This window comes from Pyrgilauda ruficollis, unplaced genomic scaffold (genome assembly GCF_017590135.1).
Source record: "Pyrgilauda ruficollis isolate IOZ18807 unplaced genomic scaffold, ASM1759013v1 scaffold12, whole genome shotgun sequence".
Taxonomy (NCBI): domain Eukaryota; kingdom Metazoa; phylum Chordata; class Aves; order Passeriformes; family Passeridae; genus Pyrgilauda; species Pyrgilauda ruficollis.
Window position 1 is genome coordinate 17,141,642 of NW_024510321.1, and position 21,650 is coordinate 17,163,291.

Here is a 21,650-nt window from a genome sequence, read left to right on the forward strand (position 1 = left end):
CCTTTTTTTTTTTTTTTTGTGTGTTGTGAAATTTTCACTGAACATCCTGTGAGCAGTCAATCAGCATGGGAAGCAATAGCTGTTTCATCCAACTATTGCAAACAGACCAAATGCTAAGATTTTTGCAGCTAAGTTTCTGTCGCACTGCACCATAATCCCCCTGGGGTTTTCCTTTGGAAAAGGCTATGAAGTTAGAAACGTGCAAAACTAAAAGGCAAGAGTATTGTTGTATCAAGCATCTTGATTTCATGAAAAGTTTCCAAATAAGAAAGGATCAAGACTGAACAAAAACTTTAGGAAACAGTTTTCTGTAAGCAAACATTTAAAATGCATTTCCATCAATATATTGTATATTTTCTTTCATGACAAATTGTGTCTTATTTGTTCTGGAGAATAGATGTATTAATTTGTCTTCCTATTCTTAATTTTACCCAACTCAGGTAGCCTGAATTTGTTATGTAATTTGCACCAGCATCACTTTTCAAATGAGACTTGGGAAAGGGAAAGATATGAAAAAAAACCTCTTTACCAGCTATGTAGATATGTCCTGGAGATAAATCTTTGCTTCCCAAAATCCAAATCTTAACATGACATTGGTTTCCAGTGCCTTATCTTTTTGACTATTCATCATTGCTTTTGTTTTCATTCATGGCTACATCCTTATTTCATTGCTCCTCCATGTATAATTTATTTTCCTGACTCCAACTTTCCTGAGTAGGTGTATATGCTCAATATAGCATTATCAATTTACCCCTGTCCCACTTGTTCAGTAAACCTTAAAGAAAATTCTTAGGGAAGAAGTGAAATCAGTACTAATTGGCTTTGTTTGAACCATTAATAATCTGCAGTGAATCAGCAGCTGCTATGCCAGAAATCCTCCCTCTGAGGTGGGAATTTCTGAGAGGAGCAGGAGAAAATGTAACTGAAATGGAAACTGCTTTCTTCTCTTTTTATAAACTCTCTTTACTCATGAACTGGTGTTTCTATATCACCAGTATTAAGCTTCATATTTTCATCAAATCACCTTCCAGATGCTTCCAAACATTTTATTTTCCTAGGCTGGAATACTATTATCACTCCATTTTCCCAACATCCTGTGTGATATAAAAACACTCCTCCCACTTTTAGTTTTTAAAAATAACTACCACCATCAGTCCTCAAAAATCCAGTAACACAGAACAAGTAAGAGTGGGTCCAAAGTCAAACACATTTAGGAAAAAAACTAAGGAGAACCTATTCCTCACTGGAAGATATTGTCCAGTGAGGATGTAAGAGTTACCTCCTTTGCCATAGATGATACTTAACTGGAAAAGGTATCAAACAGTCTACCAAGACATTATGTCATGCTGCATGCCACTTGCAGGTCTCCTCAAAAATTTATCACACTTACTAGAAGATAGTATTTTGAAAACAAAACCGGATTCTGAAAAAATGTCTCAACTACCAAAAACACTCCCTTTTTTTCTCTAAGTTTTGTGAAATACTGTTTGCCACTGTACTACTCATGATAAAGTACTTTGTTTGCAGTGTAAAAGGGATCATTTGTGTTAAAATAATAAGCTCATTGCAAAAATGAGAAGGAAAGAAGTAAAAAATAGAGGACAAATTAACCTTTAGCTTTTCTAAAAAGAATAGGCAAGAATCCCACTTCTCTGAATGAATGGTTACCCTGTAAAACCAATTCTTTTTCTAAAAGAAACAAAAGAGAAAGTAATCTACTTTTATCATATAAAAGAAACAAACAAAATAATTCTGGTTTTATTTTTTAAATTATTTTTTTTTATTTGGGGCCAAATCAGCATTTAGATATGCAACTACAAAGACTAATATTTAATTATCTATTTATAATGGCTCCTTGCAATTTCAATCTCCAGAGATCAGTTAGATAGATGTTACATAATCAGTGAATTTAAAAACTGTTTAATGAAGATTTATTTCTAATCTGTAATAGGATTGTTTAATTAGGTGAGTGCAATTACTTTTTCTTTTTGCTAAAGGATAGAAACTTCTTACAGTTCAGACAATAATAAAAGTGCTCTCATATGCTCTTTAGTACTAGTCAGTGTAACTACTGTGAAATTTGGTATAATAAGTTGAAAATATTTGTGTAAAATGAAGGGAAAGTCAAGCATTGTATTATGTCCTTTCCAACCTAAACAATTCTATTTTTAGTAGGGCCTGCAGAAACAGGGCCAGGAATACTGGTTTTAAAGTGAAGAAGGGGAGATTTAGACTAGATATAAGAAAGAAATTTTTATAACCAACTTTGTGAAATGCTGAAATATATTGCCCAGAGATGTGGTAGACTCACAGTCGTGTTGGATGGTGTTCTGAGCAACCTGATCTAATTAAAGATGAAACTATTCAGTGCAGGGGGGCTTGGATCAGGTGAACTTTACAGGTTCCTTCCAACCCAAACAATTTGATGATTCAATGATGATTTAATATTTATTATATGTGAAGTTTAGTACATTTTGAATGTGCATGTTTAATATTACTCTTGTCCAGTTGCATGAGAATGAAAAGCATGTATGAAGAATCAGGCTTGGTTTTTTTTTTTTTTGGGTTTTTTTTTTTTTTTTTTTTTTTTTTTTTTTTTTTTTTTTTTTTTTTTTTTTTTTTTTTTTTGTTTTTTGTTTTTTTCTGTTCTTAGTGTTTTGTTTTTTTCCTTTCAACGCTAGTACAGTTATTGAAGCCTCATCCTTCCACTTTAGTGTGTTAGAAACACAGTTTTCCCAGCTTGCTTGTTCTCCTCTATATTCCTCTCCTATGTTTCCAGGAATCTGTGGTCTCACTTTTAAGCAAAAATAAAACAAACATAAAGAAACAAGTTGGACAAGCAGTTGGGGAAAGCATACATATAATCAAAGGAATGATTTTGAAATTGGAGGATTGAAATTGCAAAAATTCTAGTTATTATTCCTCAAAATATCATCATTTGCTGGTGCAATCACAGTAGCTGATTGCCAGCACCAGCCACTTGGCTGCTCATTGACTACAGAAGAGACCTCAGTCAGGACAAGTAGGAGTCACATTTTGCCAAATGAGAGTGGCCATAGAATTTCAGATTAAAGCTCCATCTACTTTGGCAGACAAAGAAAATACCCATGAAACAGAAAGTACAAGACAAATGTGTTTGATATGCACCCCAATTACTCTCCTGACCAAATAGCAGAAACAAGTGTAAGTGACTTTCAAAGCTAACTCAAAAATTCACTTACCAAGCAGGAGCAGGACAGCCATCAAGCTGTGTTTTGTTCAAGTAGGAAGATAACCATCACCCAAGCACCACTGCCCTGCATTTACTCACATACCCTCACTGAGAACATCCAGCAGAGCTAAGCAGTCACATTCTCAAACACTGGGCATCTCACTGATCTTATTGCAGTCATTATGCACCAGCCTAGAGAAGCTGTTTTCAGCAGCAAGAACAAAAATTACAGCAATCTGATACATCAGCTTTCTTACCCACTCCAATATATACTGAAATTTTATCTAGACTTGTATCCACTGCTTTTGTTTCCACCAGGTCTACAGATATCTCTTCACAGAGGGATGTCAGAGCTCACCTGCCACTCCTACTGATCCCTCTTAGTTACATTCTCTTGAAAGACAGGGTGGTGCCCCAAGTATTAATTTTATATATATATCTAAGCTACACTAGTTCACACATGTAAAAACATGCAGCATCAAAGGAACTTGAGAAGCACTAAATGCATAAAATCTACTATCTGCTTTCAGTCTCTTCAAATAGTTCAAATTCTAGGGCTTTCTTTTGCCTCAGCAGCTAATGCAAATTCACTGTTCCCATACTTGCAGGTTAAAGTACTGGAAGAAGAATATACAGTCAACTACTTCAGCCCCACTGCATTAAACCTACAGAAAAACTCAGCTGTTATCACCAGCAAAAATATTTTCCAGAAACTCTCTTCTTTTCTATCAGTGTACCTCAAACTAACCTGAAATGAGCAGCAATTTCAGTTCTTATAGGAACATGATGGAACAAATGAAGCTTTGAGACCTGTCCACTCTAATTTTTTGTTAAGCCAAAATTCTCAGGGAGACCTGAGAATGATTTTCAAACTCCAGACTCAGGTTTTGTTTTATAGAAACTACAGCACAATCATCTCACTTGGAGGAAGATCAGAATCCATTTTGCCAGGTAAAATAGTAAGAAAATAATATGTTAACAAATTTTCTCCCTTTCTGCTGTGTCACTGGATAGTATTAGTCAAACCCAGGGACTTTTAAGAGTACTTTGATCCTGACACAATTACCTCTGGGTAAGGTAGGAAGACTCTGTCACTTCTGTGGCAGGGCAGTACCTAGACTCTGTTCTTTTCAAGAGTCTCCTTGCTGTGGAACAGGCTTCCTGCACTCTTACACACTCTGCTTTTTCTCCTGACCTATCCTGCAGTCTAGAAGAACAGTTGTTCTCAAGGGAGGAGGATATGTCTTGCTAAATTTATAATTCATTTTTCAGGAAACTTAGAGAAAGAACTGAGAACTAAAAGGTAAAAAAATAGAATATTTTTCATGATAATTTCTATTTTTGTTCAGTTGTTTTGAGGTTTTTGGGGGTTTTGCTGTTTTCCCCTGGGTATTAGAAACTGAAATACTTCTACATTTTAAGTTGGTTTAGATGTATTTTTGGGGTTTTTTTTTTTGTCTTTTTATGGTCTTGATGTAGAATTACAAAAAGTCATGCAGAAGTTTATCTTAGTAGTGGTTAACTGTCCTGTTATTATATATATAAGTAATTCCTTAAAAACATTCTAAAGCCTTGAATGGTATTGATATCAGACTGTTGATCTGGCCATCCCTTTTCTTCTTCATTTATTGTTCTCCAGCCAGTTCCCCTACATGCAGTTTTCAGAAAGCCTATTGTAACATGCACTATTGAATCCTTGTGTAGAGATGACCAATTTCCTGAACACAAGCAAGTAAAGCTTTTGAAGTTATTTTAACCTCCCAGTTAAGGAATTTTTTTTTCCTGTGCCTTTTTTTCAGATTGCCTGTGCATTACATCAGAATTAAATATGTTTCTTACTGAATGCTGAGGTAAACTACACTACTTATTAGTTTAATTTATTGTTTTTATTCTAACTGTCTTGTATTTCTGTGGATAAAAAAGATTTGCTAGTTTGGGTTACTTTCTCTTGCAAGTCTGAACAGAAGCTCAATTCTCATAATTCTCTTGTGCACTTAAAAATCTCAATTACTCTCCCAGAGCTTTGTCTCTACGAGCAATTTTATTTTTGATCAATGGTTTAATCTACAAATTACAAAGCTCCTATTGCAAATCCCTTTATTTCCTGCTGACTTTTCATTCTGCCATCTTTCCCTATGGTTTTTGTGCCCTTTCTCTCTTTATGGGTTCAAAAAATTTTGAAGCAGCCACCTTGATGAAATTCCAAGGTTCTTGCCACTCTCTGTCAAAAGACCATTCACTGTTCTATTATAGTGGACATTTTTGGGGAAATCTGCAGGTTATTAACAGTTTTTTCTGGGACCCAAATTGAAACACCCTATATGAATGTCCCTATATTTTCTATGTTATATATTACATTTCTTCATCCAATCAAGGATAAACCTGTCCTGAAAGATAAAGTAGGTTTATTAATGCGCATCTCCTGGCAACTAGGAGACAAATCTTAGCATCTAATCTTGACTAAGATAGCTCCTGTGATAAAACAGGTACTTCTTTAGTAATTTGGCAAACTCTAGCAAGCTCCACTGAAGCATGTGAAGGACAAAAGCATGATAACACATGCCATCACTGTCTTTGCACTTAGAAAGTCTCCTCTAATTTCCCAAAGGGAAACAGCAATGTCTTGTGTAAATGAGTTGCTTCAGTTATCCTGAGACTCTTTTTAATGACTTGTACATTCTACACCAGAATTGCATACATTATTTTTTTTTTATCAGAGAGTATTTCCAGAAAAAAAACTGCAAGCATATTTTTAAACCCCTTTTTGCAGGGGGATAAGTGGAAAAAAACTCTTTCTTTTTTCCAAATGCCTAACAGGAAGATAAAGATGAGTATGTGGCCTGCTGTAAAATCTCATCTGAGGCATACAACACTCTGCTGCAAATAAGGCACAGAAATATGTGTTTTTAAATGTTGATGAGAAACATGATACAGAAAACTTAGGGTGTCATGCCAACAGATTTTCTCATTAAATGAAATATAAAAGTCATAGAAAATTCTATCTGATAACTAAATTCTTCTCAAAATGTGGTTTAACTCACTAAGTGTAAATAAAAATAGACATACAGAGACTTTTTAAAATACACTTCTACCAAATATAATTTCAATCTCTGGGGAGCTAACCATCTCTTTCAACAGCAGCTTTCTCCAATGTCAACACAAGTCAATTGCCAATGAAACTTACTGACACAATGGAATGTCATCTTTGATGATGCATTTTCCTCCATTTTTGCAGTATTCTTCAGGACATGCTGCAAACATAAAGGTAAAAGTTGTGATTTCCCCCTCTTTTTTATTACATTTGTTATTATCTGACTTTCAAAATGGCAAAATATTCACACCTGTCCTTTTGAATGCTTAGCACTTCCAACACTTTTTTCTTTTAGATCTGGACTTGGTGATACAAGTGTGAAGCCTTAAGAATATTACAAGCAATGGAGTGCTCTTGAGCTTATGGAAATCCTGATGCTACACTTGAACAGGCTTCGAAGTTTTGTCAAATAAGATTTTCATCTGACTCCAGAAATTGAATTTTTGCCACTTAGTTGATTTTCAAATAACAGGAATATATAAAATAAGACCCAAAAGAATTGAAATAGTATTTAATTAGTACCTATGTCTACATTATTAGTAATAGGTAATAAGGTTTATATAGGGCTGGTGAACAGACACTCCTTTGTGACCAACCCTTCTGTTAAAGATATTCAGAATTTTAACACTTAGAATCACATTCTCATAAGAACAAGGGAAATCACCTTTAAAAGACAAAAGGTGTTTAAGTACTTAGTGATATTCTTTAAAACCTCTTGATGTCCCTTAGATTTCCACATCACCGCATTTAGTTTTACTGAAGCGTGGTTTTACATTGCTTTAGCAAGAAAAAACTCAAAATCAAAAAAAATAAAATCCCCTCAGTCTTCTTCAGCATGAAAATAACTGGCAATATACTAATTAGACCTAAAGAGTTTTGGATATATGCAAAATGAAACTGTTTATTGCAGCATATAACAGCACTATTCAGTGTAGACACCTCCAGTTTCAAGATTAAATTTTGAAAAGTGCATTACTTACTTAAAAGGTCTACTTTCTGAAAAAATAGTGGAAGATTTTAAAATTACTGTTATGCATGTCTACTAGTTTATGTTCTATATCCTTTTATATTGAATAAATTAATTTAAAATAACTTTTAGAAATCAAATTTCCGAAGTATGAATTCTTTAATCATTGTAAAAGTGGTATTTTTTAATGTTGAAGTATGATTCCTTCTCTCACACGAGCAGTCTGGGCTTGTGAAGGTGTCCCTGCCTAAGTCAGGGGCATTGGAAATTTGTGATCTTTAAGGTCCCTTTAAGGTCCCTTCCCAGCCAAACCATTTCATGATGTTATGGGAGATAGTGAACTCAATACTTGTGGTCAAATTTCACTCCCAAAGAAACTTGTGGATGCCTCCTACCAATAAGTGTTTGTAAAACTTTTAGTTTGTGAATAGACATTTAATATATTATAATGAATGATATAATTGCAATGCAAATGTGTTGTGAATTTTATCACATAACTCATAAAAATTATAAAAAGAGAGAGTTAAATTCTCAGCTAATGCAACTTGAACAAAGCTGGCAGAGTACTGTCAGCACAGAACTGGTCAAGAGTTTGTATCTGTCTTGGGGAAGAGATGCAGTATCTTTCTGTAACTGAAAGGGACATTTTGAATCTAGATTTAATTATTTATATCACCATCATCTATGTATTTGTTAGATTTTGTCAATAAAAATCTAATTCGCATTGAATGTGTATTATTGTTCTCTACTTATCTTTCTCCACCATTTAACTACTACAAATCAAACCTGAATATTTTGTCAAATGCACTGTGTTAAAACAAATGCTATTTAGTTTATTTTACAACCTGAATTTGTAATACACTTGGGAAAAAAAACCCCAAAAAACAAGAAACCCACAAATAAGCAAGCATTTTACTCAACAATATGGGTTAACTCATGTGCCTGAAATCAAGGAAAGTCCTAAAAGTACAGTACAAAAGGTTGGATTTTTTTGAGCAAAGTGTTTATACGGTAACAAACACACCCTATGAAGATGTAAAGATTTTAAGTATATTATTCTTCATCTTTTTCTCACTTTCACCTGTGTCATACTTTCATCAGGAAAATTCATGCCTAATATAATTTGACAAAGTTTTAGCAGAGGAACCTCAGTCAAGTTTGAGGACTGCCAAAACATCCAGTAAGAAATAACTACACTTTCTTTGTTTCAAATGATTTTTTAATGCAAAACTAAGTACCTGAACAGCCAGACTCATCAAGGCTGGAATCAATGCAGTCTGCAATTCCGTCACAACGCTGGGAGAGTGGTATACATTGATTTGTTGAAGCACATAGCAAAGAACCATTGGAACAATCTTTAGTGGCTGAAATGAAAAATAAGATGGTTGTTATCATCAGCTGTATTTTTTTCCTCACTGTTCAAAAACTAGCAGAAAGCTTGATTCATACTGTAGGATATAAACTTACATCTGTGTGACCTCTCCAAGCTTTCATCTTCAAAGACATACAACTTTACTACTGAGATGCTAAATAAGTAAACAAATACAGAGCACAGATGGTACAGAAACCAAATTTTCCCATGTAATATTTGTGAAGGAGTGCATATTAACTCACAATGTTGAGAGTGTATACTGCAAAATCCCAAACAAAACCCATAAAAAAGATATCAGCAAACATTATTAACTCTCATTCAGAAACTAGTTTCAAAATGAATCAATTTGTTTACACATTATTTTAACACATTACTATGGGAACAGTCATAGCAATGGACCTAAGAGCTAAGAATTTTGCAGTTAAGGACAATGACACCGAGTTACTGGTGCTGAGGTAAAGAATATAAAGACCACATGAACACATTAAAAGCAGTAAAGATATGAAAATAAAAATATCCAGTTTTCATCTATATTTAATTTTCCAGGTGCAAATTAAACCAGTAGAAGAGATAATGATATCACAGCCACTTTGAAAGTATAACATTTTTAATATTTCATGGGTATTTAACACTTGCCAAAACTACAAGAGATACATTTTTATGCACTACAGAAAACTGAGAAATGACTTTTTATTCATTGCTATTTGCACTTCAATCAGATGATGCAGGCGGAAAAGGATGTTGGTCTGTGGAAAACTAATGTATACATCCCACTGATGTTAATATGTTTGTTTTACACCCTTAGTATTTTAATCAGGCAAAGAAAAGACTAAATAGGTGAGGTAATATACCCTTCCTTAAAACTTCCAGCAAGAAGAGAGCCAGCCAAGTAGAACATCTTTAATTGGAAAACAGTTCCAGAATTTTTTTTTTGTTAAATGCAACAAGTAACAAAATCCACTTCATGAGTAGGTATAAAACAGTATTAGCATAATGTTGTACAACTTAACTGCTATGTGAACTCTACAGGAAATTCTGTCAGCATAAATCCCTAAGTTGTGAAGAAAAGCATTTCTGTGGTAGAAACTGTGGTTTTGGAAAGGACATGACCAATGTTTTTTTGTTTGGTTGGGGTTTTTTTGTCCTGGTCTCCTTTAGGGCTTTATCCTTAATCTCTGCAATGTGCATTTTGACAACTAGTCTGTCAAAAAAGAAAACTTTCCCTAATGAATTCCTGAATTCAGAACCCAGAACATTTTTGTTCTACACTTAAATCATGTTAAGTGTTTTGTTTTGTGCTTAAATGAATATAATTGCTATGCGACACAAAATGCAAAGTGTCAGTGATTCCTAAACTGAAGTTTTCTAAAATGAGCAGGTAGATTTGATCTGCATGAAGGAAAAAAATATCCATCTAAAATATAAAAAAAAAAAATCCCTACTTTCAATCTGTGCTATTATTAGAGTACAGATAGGTTGGAGTTACTAGCACAACAATCAATTTTATAGATCATGCATAAATCTCAATAAAAGAATGAAATTTGGGAGATAGTTAATTTTTTTCTCTGACCTTCCCCAGTTGACAAACTTCTATGGGTTTTCACCTGTTAAAAGTAGGAAGCTAAAGATGAAACACTGCTCTCTTGGCATACGCAGTTGGATCTCAGCACCAGCTGTGACACTAATCAGCTTTCCACTGATTTAATTCCAAACTAGCACAAATCATTTTCTTTTTGCTTTGCCCTCTTCTCTGCTTTGCTTTGCTTCTCTGAATTATCTTCTTCAGTGAAGAAACAAGAATTGCTACTTCTGTATTTCTATCTTATACTATCAAGGCTTACATATTTATTTAATATAACCAAATTTTGGAGTAAAAATGAAGTACAGACTTGACTAAGTCTCCTTCAGACTGAGAGCCCCAAAGTTGTGAAATAGCTATGGAGAATATTTGTTCTTTGAATAGACCAGGATTTAATTTCTTCTTAATCCCTGGGTTTTGTTTTGAAGTCAAAGCAGTGAAATAAACAAAACAAAGCAATATCTTAATTGTTTGGGTAATACACAAAATCATGGAAATCATTTGGCTTTCAGATTTTGAGGTTCTGTGGTGTGGAGTTGGGATGTGCATGTAATAGAACACAGCATAGACGTCTCCACCAGAGGACAGATTGAGAAGGAAACAAGGTCAAATGAAGATTAACCATGAGAGGTTTATTTGAAGAAAGGAACATGCAAAATTTCTACATGTCTTCGGGGCATGCAGAATTCAACATCAAAGTTATCTCCAAAATCATGTCTTCTGCCAACAAAACCACAGAGTTCACTTCAAAACAAAAGATTTACACAGATAGTCTGCCAAGTCCATGCCAGTTTGGTAGACTACTTTGTTAAATTAAATGGCATGTGCAGTAGCCTACATTTATATTTAGTAGATTTGATAGAAAGCATTAAAGAACATGAATTTCTAATCCACTGGAAACTGATATTTTTACCAATTTTTTTTTTTTTTCATTCTGATAAGGATGAGAAAAATGTAAAAAAAGTTTTAGAGCATGACAGGTTTAGGAAGAAAAGTGTTTATATGAAAAAGGCCTTTTTTTCTTTTTTATGCTGTGTAGCTAATTATTTTAAGTTCCTGGAATTAAACATTTGGCCGCAGTTCGCCTGCTAATAATGAAATATTTTTAAATGGCAGACACTCACTTTTGTGTCCATTTGTTTCAGATGCTTCTCCATGGCATCTCATTGCAGTTACATTTCAAAGCCTATTGACCTTGTGTTTTGTTTGTGAGCCCTTTTCCTTGCTTGGGGCGGAGATTGCTGCTATTTCATGAACAGACTTGATTTCAAAATCCTTGAAAGGTCAGGACTGCCTTAAATGTTACTGAATAACAGAACTGCAGAAGCCTATCTTTCTGTCATATGATCAGAGGTTACAGAGGCAATGCAAATGCAGCTGACTGATTCAGGGAAAAAATGTGAAAATGCTTGTAAATATTAACAGAAACACAATTGCAATTTTTTGAAACATTTACCAAATTATAGCAAGGAAATTAAAATGCATAAGCAAAATTATTTAGAAATCTAAAGCATCTCAGCAAATAATACACTATATGTGACACAAATAGGGGTTTATTTGACAAGGGAATGATGAATTTTACACTAAACTTCACTGTGTTGCTCTTTTCTTTTCCTAAAACATCACTGGTTTGGGCAGGTAAGTCAACATTGCCATAACCACCGCCATGGACGTCACTTACGGCAGCCAGCTTCATCTTCGCTGAGGCGGCAGTCGGGCACCCCATCGCACAGCAGGAGGGACGGGACGCAGCCTTGGGAAGGACACAGGAACTCTGCTTCCTTGCAGGAGCCTGGGGACGTGGTGGTGGGCGTCTCCACGGGGCAGCTCATCTCATCACTTCCATCCAAGCAATCTTCCACCCCGTTGCAGCGCGCGGCGAGGGACAAACACTGCTGCACGTACGCACACGGGAACCTGTCACCGCTGCAAGTTGGAGGGTGCGGATCAGCTGGTCCTACAAGAGGAAAAGGAACGTTTAGGGATTCTGTTCTTTCAGTAGTTATTCCTACTGCCTTTGGGATAGACAGGAACTGCCAGGAATGCAGCTGATTTTGGTTATGAAACTCTTTAAAAAAAAGGAACCCAACTTTTGTAAAAACACAGCTCCTAAGTGCAAAATGCAGCATTAAAAATGCTTTGTCTCATATTAACTCCATTGTTGTTGCAGAATTTTGTTTCTAAATCTCAAGTTCAGCATTTATTTTGATCCTATTACTTCTTTTGCCAGGTGCACATAGAAGGGTTAATACCAAAATATTAATAAATCTTGTCTTTCACCCAGGATCTGGAAAGCCTTAAAATAGCCCTCAAGTTATAATTTTAAGCTAAATTAAGAAAAATGTTTTTATAAAATAACAATAAAAATTTTTACTGGTCTAGTTTTTTATCACTCTGACTCTTCATCTTAGCTTGATATGATAGAGAATTAAATTCATAGATAGGTTTCCAGGATACAAGTAAAGAAAAATGTGGCTTTAGAATTTCAAGCTTTAACTAATTCAGACAGCTGACAAAAAATAAATAAACCAAATAAATAGATAACTAACTAAATAAATAAAATATTCCATGCTTACATGCATTGCTGGAAGAAAATACTGGGGAAAGTTTTTTGTGGTCATGTATATAAACAAGTTGTCCCAGATACCTAAGTTTTCCTATGAAAACCATTGCAACTGAATTTTATCAGCAGAAACATAAGATGTGTTTGTGGAAACTAATTTCTAAGGAGCTGGCTGTGTTAACGTTGTGCATCAGGATCTCCCATGGAAGTGATGTGATGTGATGGTAGTTTTTATGTGCAAGAAAAAGAGAAAAATCTCCAGAATTTAGCTCCATACATTTAATCTTTCCAGGTCAATTTGCAGTAGCTGAGTAAAAAATATAATATGATCATTAGAGACAAGGTAAGACAAATTAATGTCACTTCCTCTATAAAAGACAGAGGGGAGCAGTTTTGCTGTTGACTTGGGCTGAGGCAAAGAAGACAAGCACAAAAGTCATGGATGGGTTTTATCTTGGCTTTTGAAAAGGTGCAAGCATTGTTCTCTGGCCTCAGATGTACAATGTTACTGCTGCATTAAGGCATGACACTCTGTAAGGGAGTACGTGGATTTTGGCATGATTTTATGACTTTTAATCCACTGGTCATATATGTTTGTTTGTGTATTCTGTAATACCAGGCTAGGGTTTTACGGTGTGAGGACTTTGTTAAAACATGCTCAGTTTCCAGGATACCACCATCATAAATAACAATAGCTTTTTGTACAAATAAATGAACTGTTAATGCATCCAGATGAACAGAATACCAGCATTATTTTACCATCCAGTTGCTTGTGAAGCAGCTATAAGGAGAAAGAGCTCAAGGTTCTGTTTAATACAGACACTCTATACACTAGAAATTTTTGATTTTCAAGTTGACTTTATATCAGAAAATCATAATTGAAAAGCTTCATACAATAGAACATTCCTAATAATATTTAATGCCTCTAATTAAATTAAATCTTTCTACTAGAAAAATGTATTTAATTCACTGGATATAATGTAAACATAAAATAACAAAAATGGATATTGACTCAGTGAAAATGATAACCTAGTGATATTTCGTCCTGTTTGTATTCAGAATTACGCCATGCATACCTCCAAGATGTGAACTTCTGCGTGGGATTGAAAAGATTGTGGTTTCACATGTCTTTTATAAATGTGTTAGTCTAAAAAAAAAAAAATCTACTTAAGCTACATTAAAAGCTTTATGGAAGTTGGTTTTAGGTAGTTGATAATAGGCATTCAGACCACATAGTGGATTGATTTTGTAGATTAAAAGTATTCTAGATTTTGCATTCTTTTCTACTTTGGTCCTATACTTTACCAGATAATAATAGTAGCCCATGAAAATGCTGAATTTGTTTTGTCACATAGAAACTATATATAAGGCCATGACCCTGCCAAGATACTGATGAAATGCCATTGGGAGAATATATTTCTCTCTCCATTGATACAGAACTAGTGCTGTCAAATCTTGCACAGTGGAGTAAAAAAAAAAACCTTTTCTTTTTAGTTTGCACTTGGTCCGGGAAAAAATAAAAAAGTATGATTATATTTGAAAGTACTTTTTTCCTTTCTGTTATTTCTGACCCTTTCCTCACAGTGCCTAGGGGGCATTTAGGCAGTGAAAACGACTTAAGCTGCAGTCAGTTCTGCTTATGCACATTCTTTTGTCCTTGCATAGTCCTGTGTTAGGTTTTCTGTATCTGTTCTGATACTATGGAAATTAACCTCACACAGATACAATATATTTGACTTTGCTGTGGTTGCCTGTTTATGTTCCAGGAAAGATTGCATTTATAATACATTTGTGAGCATTTCTGACCCAGTTTAATTTCCTGTTCTTGATATGTTTATTCACATGCTTCTACCCAAATATATTCTGTAAACTGAAATCCCCTCTTAAACTCAATATTTCTTGAATGTGTTGCTTGTTATGAATCTGGCCTTGAGTTTAAAATTATTTTCAGACTTTTGTAACCCTGATCAGTTTAGCCTTAGCAGCCCAATCACATAATGAGCTTATGCATGTAAATAATCCTGTGCCAAATTCAGTATTTAGAGAAATGCTTGAATGCTCTTTTTGAATGGGGATGATTATTTTTCTATTATTATTTTTAATAACATTATTTTCTATTATTATTTTCTCTTACTATTTTCTATCATTATTCCCTCTGGTTGTTAGAAAATAATTTTTAGGATAAAGTTCTTCCTGACTTGCATAGCAATTGTATTAGAGTGTGCAATTAGAGTGCCAAGGGCAGCGAAGATGTGTCCAGGTTGAGTTAGGTGTAAGGTTAACCAGGGGTCTTTTTGAGGTCTGTTTTATATTTGCACTACATTAAAAAAAATCCAAAGTCATACCCTGAAATAAGTAAAATCATTTTAGATCAGAACAGTGCATGAGATGAGAATGTACTTCAAAGCTCATAGAAGTATCCCTTGCTTATTAACTCATGTGATATGTTAATTAGTTCACATGTGTTTGGTTTCAGATACTACAGAAAAATTGTGCTCTGGTTGGCATTCTATAAGAAGTCTGCCAAAATTCTACCCTGAAGTTCAATCTATTTTCTTTACATAATGTAGTTTATAAATGTTTTTCCTAATTATAAATTCAATGTTCCTGGTCAAAATTTTGAAAACTTATAAAAACATTAATTTGTACAAAGCTAACAACTAAAAAAAGCTAATTAAGAATATGCAAATGTAGAAAATCACTAACTAATTCCAACTGAAATCTCCAGCAACATTAATGAAAAACCAATTACTTGTATTCAAAGCTACTGTCTATATAATTATTTATTTTTAGCTCATAATTGCAGTATCTGCTACTGACACGTTTCCTTCTAAAAAGTGAGAATATTCATTCTGTTTTCTTGCCACTGTGAAGAATTAAACTGAGGTGTTAGCACTACAATGTGGTTTGCAGTGAAAAACGAGCTGGCACTAATGAGAGTCAGAAACACCCTCCATGTGCTGACTCACCCAGAATTACAGTCACACAATTTAGCATTAAAACCAACTTTAAATGTATGCATACCTGTGAGCCTAATATTTTCCTCTTGTATGTTTATATGAAAGTCAGGTAAACAGCAGAATCTGAAGTGAAGCCTTTTCAATGAAAATTGGACCATTTGTGGCCCACACATCCTTTCTGTCACTTAATATTGTTTGATTCAACAATTGCCTAACACTGGCATGCCAAGAAAATGTTTCTCTCACCTTTTCTCAAATGCAGAAAAGATGTTCCCAAGGCAGCACTCATCTCCTGAGTGCCATGTGACTCATTTTCAGACCACATTCAGGAGTGCAGGAGACATTGTACAGGTTACTTTTTTCAAAAGCATTATCTGTTTGAAACGGTTTAATGATTTGGAGATAAATCTATTGAAAATGATGAGTTCTAAGGAAGACAGGGTAAAAGCTTCAGCTTTTTGTATCCAGGCTGCATGCTCACTGAAAAGCACAAGTAAAAATCCTCAAGAATTCAGTATTTGCACATGATGAAAAGCAAACTAAACAAAAACAATTTCAGCAAAAATAACCTCTGCACTGCAAAGGACTGAGTCTGAATTTAGATTCGCATGAAAAACAGCAGTAAATGGTTGATGTTCCATTATAGCCAAAGAAATTATAACTTTTCAAGTAGAAAGCTGAGTACATGTCCTTATTTACTTTACTTTGCACTCAGTGTTTTATTTTGCACTTATTTTTACCTTGCATATGGCAAATAACCAAAATTAAAGAAAGGGTTTAAAAATGTGCATATAACATCTACTTGTATATCATAAAAAAGACATTTTAATTAGGTCCTAAAACCTGACATTTTAATTTGGTCCTATGTCTTTTGAAAATTACCCGCACAGCTGTGCTGGATGAGTTATAGTCTACAGACCAGAAGTGCTACCTCACATGCACCTTCACACTTTTATGAGAAGTTAAGTATCTGAGGTAGATTAAATAAAAAAAACAAAACAAAAAAAAAACCATAAAAATCAGACCCGTCTTTAAAGCAAATAAAATTTGTTATGTACTGTTCCATGAGCTACAATAACTACAGCTGGATATATCTGTATTTTATTGTTGGCAGATCAAACAGATGCTTTTAAATACATTTTTATTGCAATGTGCTAACCATCAAACCATGTTTACAGTAAATAGAGCCCATGAACTGATGATTTTGGAGAAAAGACCCTTTACAATATGTAAAGGGTTGAGTCAATAAGTGCTCATTGTCAAGGACACAATTATATATTTGTGGGATAGGGATTTGCTAAAGGCTTACTGTTCTTTGATGAACATTTTCTGTACACTTATGTTTTGCTGTATTATTGTCTTTGTCATCCACGGAGCATATGATCCTGTTTCCTGACTGTAAAGCAAGCTTCACAGGTTGGCACTGCAAATAGTTTGCTCATGAATCACAGGGATTCAGACACAGAAAACCATAGAATTGCTATTACCCAAATGCTAATATAAACTAAATGTTTGTATTACACAGTCATTACCACAGCAAGCAGCACACAAACATGCTTAATTTGAATGAAGCAACACCTCCAGGCTATCCTCCTTTTTTCTGCCTTTCCTCTTCAAGTACAAAGATCTCTGGTGCAGAGTAGGTCCCCATTTATATTTATATATCACCTGTAACTGTGAATTTTAATTAAGCCCAGTGGACATTGCCATTAGAATCAACACCAGGGAGCATGAAATAGTTACCCCATATGCTGTTAGGCAGCACCACCTCAGGTGTATCAGAGCCTGCTCTAAAGTCCATTTAAGTGAACTGGATAACTCATATTGATTTTAATGGGCCTTGCACCAGACCCTTGAAAACCAACAACCTGTCTGATATATTTGCATAAGTAATTTGACTAGTACATGTAATAAAAATGGTGGACCTATTAACTACAGCTAAAAGAGGTCAAGAATAACTCCCTCCAATAGATTTCATTAGACAAGAATATAAATTAATTACGGGTCCAATCCAGTGCATTAATTAATTCGAAATAGATGTCAGTCCTCAATTTCAGTTCAGTAAACATTGGATCAGGGCATGAAATCAACCCATTCAAGGTGGCTGCAAGGAAGCAAACTACTTACAAAAATTAATTGGACTAAAACTATGCAAATACTTTAACAATGTTTCCATGAGTTTTTATCTGTTACAATAAAGTTCCTGCTGTTTATTTGCAAGCTTGTAAAAAGACAAAAAAAAAAAAGGGGGGGTGGAAATGAGTCTGGCCAATTGAATCTTCAAGGCTCTTCCCTTCATGAGGAGAGAGGTAAGGAGCAGGGTGCTGGAATGGATCCCAGAGACCCCCTGACAAAGCCAGAATTAAAAAAAAAGCAGAACATGGCCCAATGACTTCAGATTTCTATATGTCTGCACAGAATTTATTTTAAATGACACAGTTTGCTAACATACAAACATAATGGAAAACAGACAGGTTTACTGCCAGTAAAGTCAAGCTATGATTTAGTCTTCACTCAGAGAACTACTGCTTCTGGCTGGAACACACTACCTATGACAGGAATATGGCAATATTTGCAATATTTCTCTTAAGAATACTCTGGGAATTGCTAGCTGTGCCTGCTAATGTCATGGATTTGTTGGTTTGTTTATTTATTAGGAGCAATGACAAACTGGAGAAGCTGCGAAACTTTGACAAAATGAAGTGGATATAATTTCTGAGATAAATCTGAAGACATTGAGGAGATGAGTAGGTTTTACACAAGGAAGAGTCTAAGAATTTTCTGCACTTTAAGATAGTGTCATGAAACCATTTCATTCCAAATATTATTTCTCTCCATCCCTCCAAGGAAATATGTTGATTTTTATGAATGAAGTTAGCAAGGAAAAATATCATCTGTGTGATTTGAAGGTTTTCTGCTGTAAACAGATGAGGTTTGGAGGTTCAATATTAAGGAAACTATTTTAATACACTATTAATAAATCTGAAGAATTTTAATTTCCCAAAAGGCATAAGCTTGCTTCAGAAGATTTCAGTATTCTGGACAAGTTATAAGAAGGCAGAGAGTAACCAAAGGTTTTGGACAAAGAAAGTACAATTATTAATTTAAACATACAAAACATAATTGCATTTAGGAATTGCCAATAATTATCCTAATTTATACAGTGCAATTATCTCATCCTAAAATTATTCCCAGTTCCTTTTCTGTGAAATCCACAAAAAATTTTTGCTTTTGACACTGGCTAGGTCTGTGCACTGGAAGGTACAAGAACAGGCTGAAGAAGCTCTCTAAGGTACTATGCCTTGGATCACAAGTTTTAGTCTTTAAAAATGCATAAATGCCCTATCTTTGCCAAGCAACATGGATCTAAAGCATATAGTGATTGGTTTCAGAGAAATGCTAATTGACTGAAGAACCTATTCACAAATATCCCTGATATCGCGAGGCCTCTATTGCTACTCATTCTGCTTTCCTCTTCCCCTCCTTTGTTTCTGTGAGCAGCCTCCCCCTACAACTTCACCCAGGATTCATCTCCTGCCCTTGAGGAAAGAAACTCCATGAATTTCTTCTTTCTCTCTCCCTGAGAAAGAAACTCCATGTGAGAGAGATTTCTGCTTCACTGCAAGCATGAGCAGACAAGCTAACAGTGATTCCCCTGGCTCTGCAACTTAAAGAAATCAAAAGTTAAGTCTCCTCTACAGTGTTTTTCCCCATGAGCTAACACTGCAGTTAGTATTAGCAGTTCAGGCAGTTAACCCTTCCAGTACTTCCAGCACTTGGGCTCTGGGAGTTTCAGAGAAGGATCATAGGCTGTCTAAGGTTTTGTCAGATGAGTCCTGTTTTGCTGCAGAATTTTCTGTGTTGCTCCATGCATGGACACACATGGATATGCTCGCACACACACAGACACACAGATTCACACACATGGACACACACATGGACACATGGACACATATGCATGCTCGCCCCTCAACAAGATTCTCTCTGCACTATGCAGCTATTTTTTTGCACAAAGCTCAAACAAACACCCACACTGCTTTTTGGCTTGCTGACTCTTAATTAGATAAAAACGTCATTTTTGCTTTTCTTGTTGCAAAATGGGATCTACGAGAAGTTCTGAAGAGCATATAAAATTATCTGCAAATGGCTGGCTTCTGAGGTGTTTGATTTGACTAGCTTGTCTGTTATGCTTCAGCCACGGGTAACCCAGAATGTCATTGTATTTCATATCAATCTCTTATTGTCTCTTTAAGCCCCAGCACACGCAGAACCAGAATTGTGGGGCAGCTGGGGCATGCCATGGCCAGCACACCCAAGCTGACTCCCTTCTTTTCCTGGTGGAGTTTGCTGAAGGTGGATGCTGCCCTTTTGAAAGGGTTTCTTTGGGTTGGTATCTGGGCTTGCCACTGTAGCAACTTGGAAGAGCTGCATTTTGCAATTAGAAACCGACTTTAGAGTGAATCTTGCAAATTCCATAGGCAGTGAAGTTTGAGCTGGTCCCATGGGGCTGGCTCCCCCCATATCAGCACCGACAGAGTGGATTTCCCCACAGCACAGCAGTGGGTCAGGACATCAGCACCAGCGCCGGCAGAGTGAAGTGGGTGGCAGGAAGGAGCAGTGGGCAGCAGAGCTGTCCCTACACATGCTGGCGAGTCTTCATTTGCCACTAGAGCAGATCCATAAGCTGCCACCTTCCTGGGAGGGTTCCTTTTGGGCACCACCCTTTCTCCCTTTGCCTCCCAGACCATGGGCCACCTGGGGAGCACCATCCTGGCGAGAGAGCAGGCACCATTTTCCCTCTGTCTTTCAAGGTACATGGGAACCATCTTGGGAAGGGTGTTTCTGGCATTTTGGGTCTCTCTTTGCTCCTGTGGAGTTCCTGTGATTTAGCAATTTTCTATGTAGTGGTTATTTACTTTTTTTTTTTTTGCCTTTTGCTGTTCCACTTATAGGTAAATGGTATTTTTTCACTTATATCTACTAGTGTTCATTCCTTATTGGTGGAAGGGATTGGTTAAGACTAAGGGGATGTAACTCATTTCAGAGTCTCCTCTTTAATTGTCCTAATTCAAGACAACTTGTTGTTAGTCTGTCATTTTAGGGTCTGCACAGGAGAAGCATTTTGGACGATTCATATTTTGCTTTTTTGGTCAATTCAGAAATTTTTACTTTTAAAAAGAGTCTGAAAACAATAATGGCTTGGACATTTCCAAACTACTACTCAAAATTACAGACGCCTTTTTTTTATCCCATCTTCTTTTTACTTGTCAGGTAGATAACATTATGCAATAAGAAGTAGTTATGAAGGTAGTTATCAAATGCTTTTCAAATATTTGGACACCAGAGCTATATGTTGTTTAGAAAAACTCTTCATCAAGATAAGAAATTCTGCAGTCAAAGATATATCTGAAAAATGTACACAGAGAAACAAAAATATTCAATTATATCTCATCTCTGTATGATGAGAATATCTCAGGATAGTCTGTCATTCTATGAATATATATTGTGAGAAACAAATTTTAACTAAGCAAGATGTTATGACATTAGTATTTCCACACATATATATCTTTGCTCTGTGGTTTGTTATCTAAAATCACAAGGGGATTCACTTCTAAAGAAATGCTGCTCCCATTTTTTTTCTGAAAATTAGATACCTTCAAGATACCACATATAATCTAAAATTATAGAATTTTAGAATAATACTGATTTTAAAAACCTTGGCTCATTATCAGCCAAGGTTATATATGATTATCTACATAGATTTTTATTTTACCACTTTCTTTCCACTGTCTGGCTATACAGAAATTGTTTTCAGAGTTAATATTCTTTTACTAAGTCATTCAATGAAAAAGTATTAGATTCTATCTTCATTCTGCTATGTTCTAATTATAAACAGTCATAAACAGA

The 21,650-nt window shown here is 35.2% G+C and overlaps 1 protein-coding gene across 1 annotated transcript in view; it reads right to left on the reverse strand.

Annotated features, from left to right (window-relative positions):
- Positions 1 to 21,650, reverse strand: part of MALRD1 (MAM and LDL receptor class A domain containing 1) — a 234,716-nt gene that overhangs the window by 38,253 nt on the left and 174,813 nt on the right. The window contains exons 33-35 of the mRNA XM_041489150.1: positions 11,902 to 12,177; positions 8,508 to 8,633; positions 6,396 to 6,462 (exon numbers count right to left, since the gene is read on the reverse strand). Coding sequence (XP_041345084.1) covers positions 6,396 to 6,462; positions 8,508 to 8,633; positions 11,902 to 12,177 — 469 coding nt within the window. The remainder of the gene's footprint in view (positions 1 to 6,395; positions 6,463 to 8,507; positions 8,634 to 11,901; positions 12,178 to 21,650) is intronic.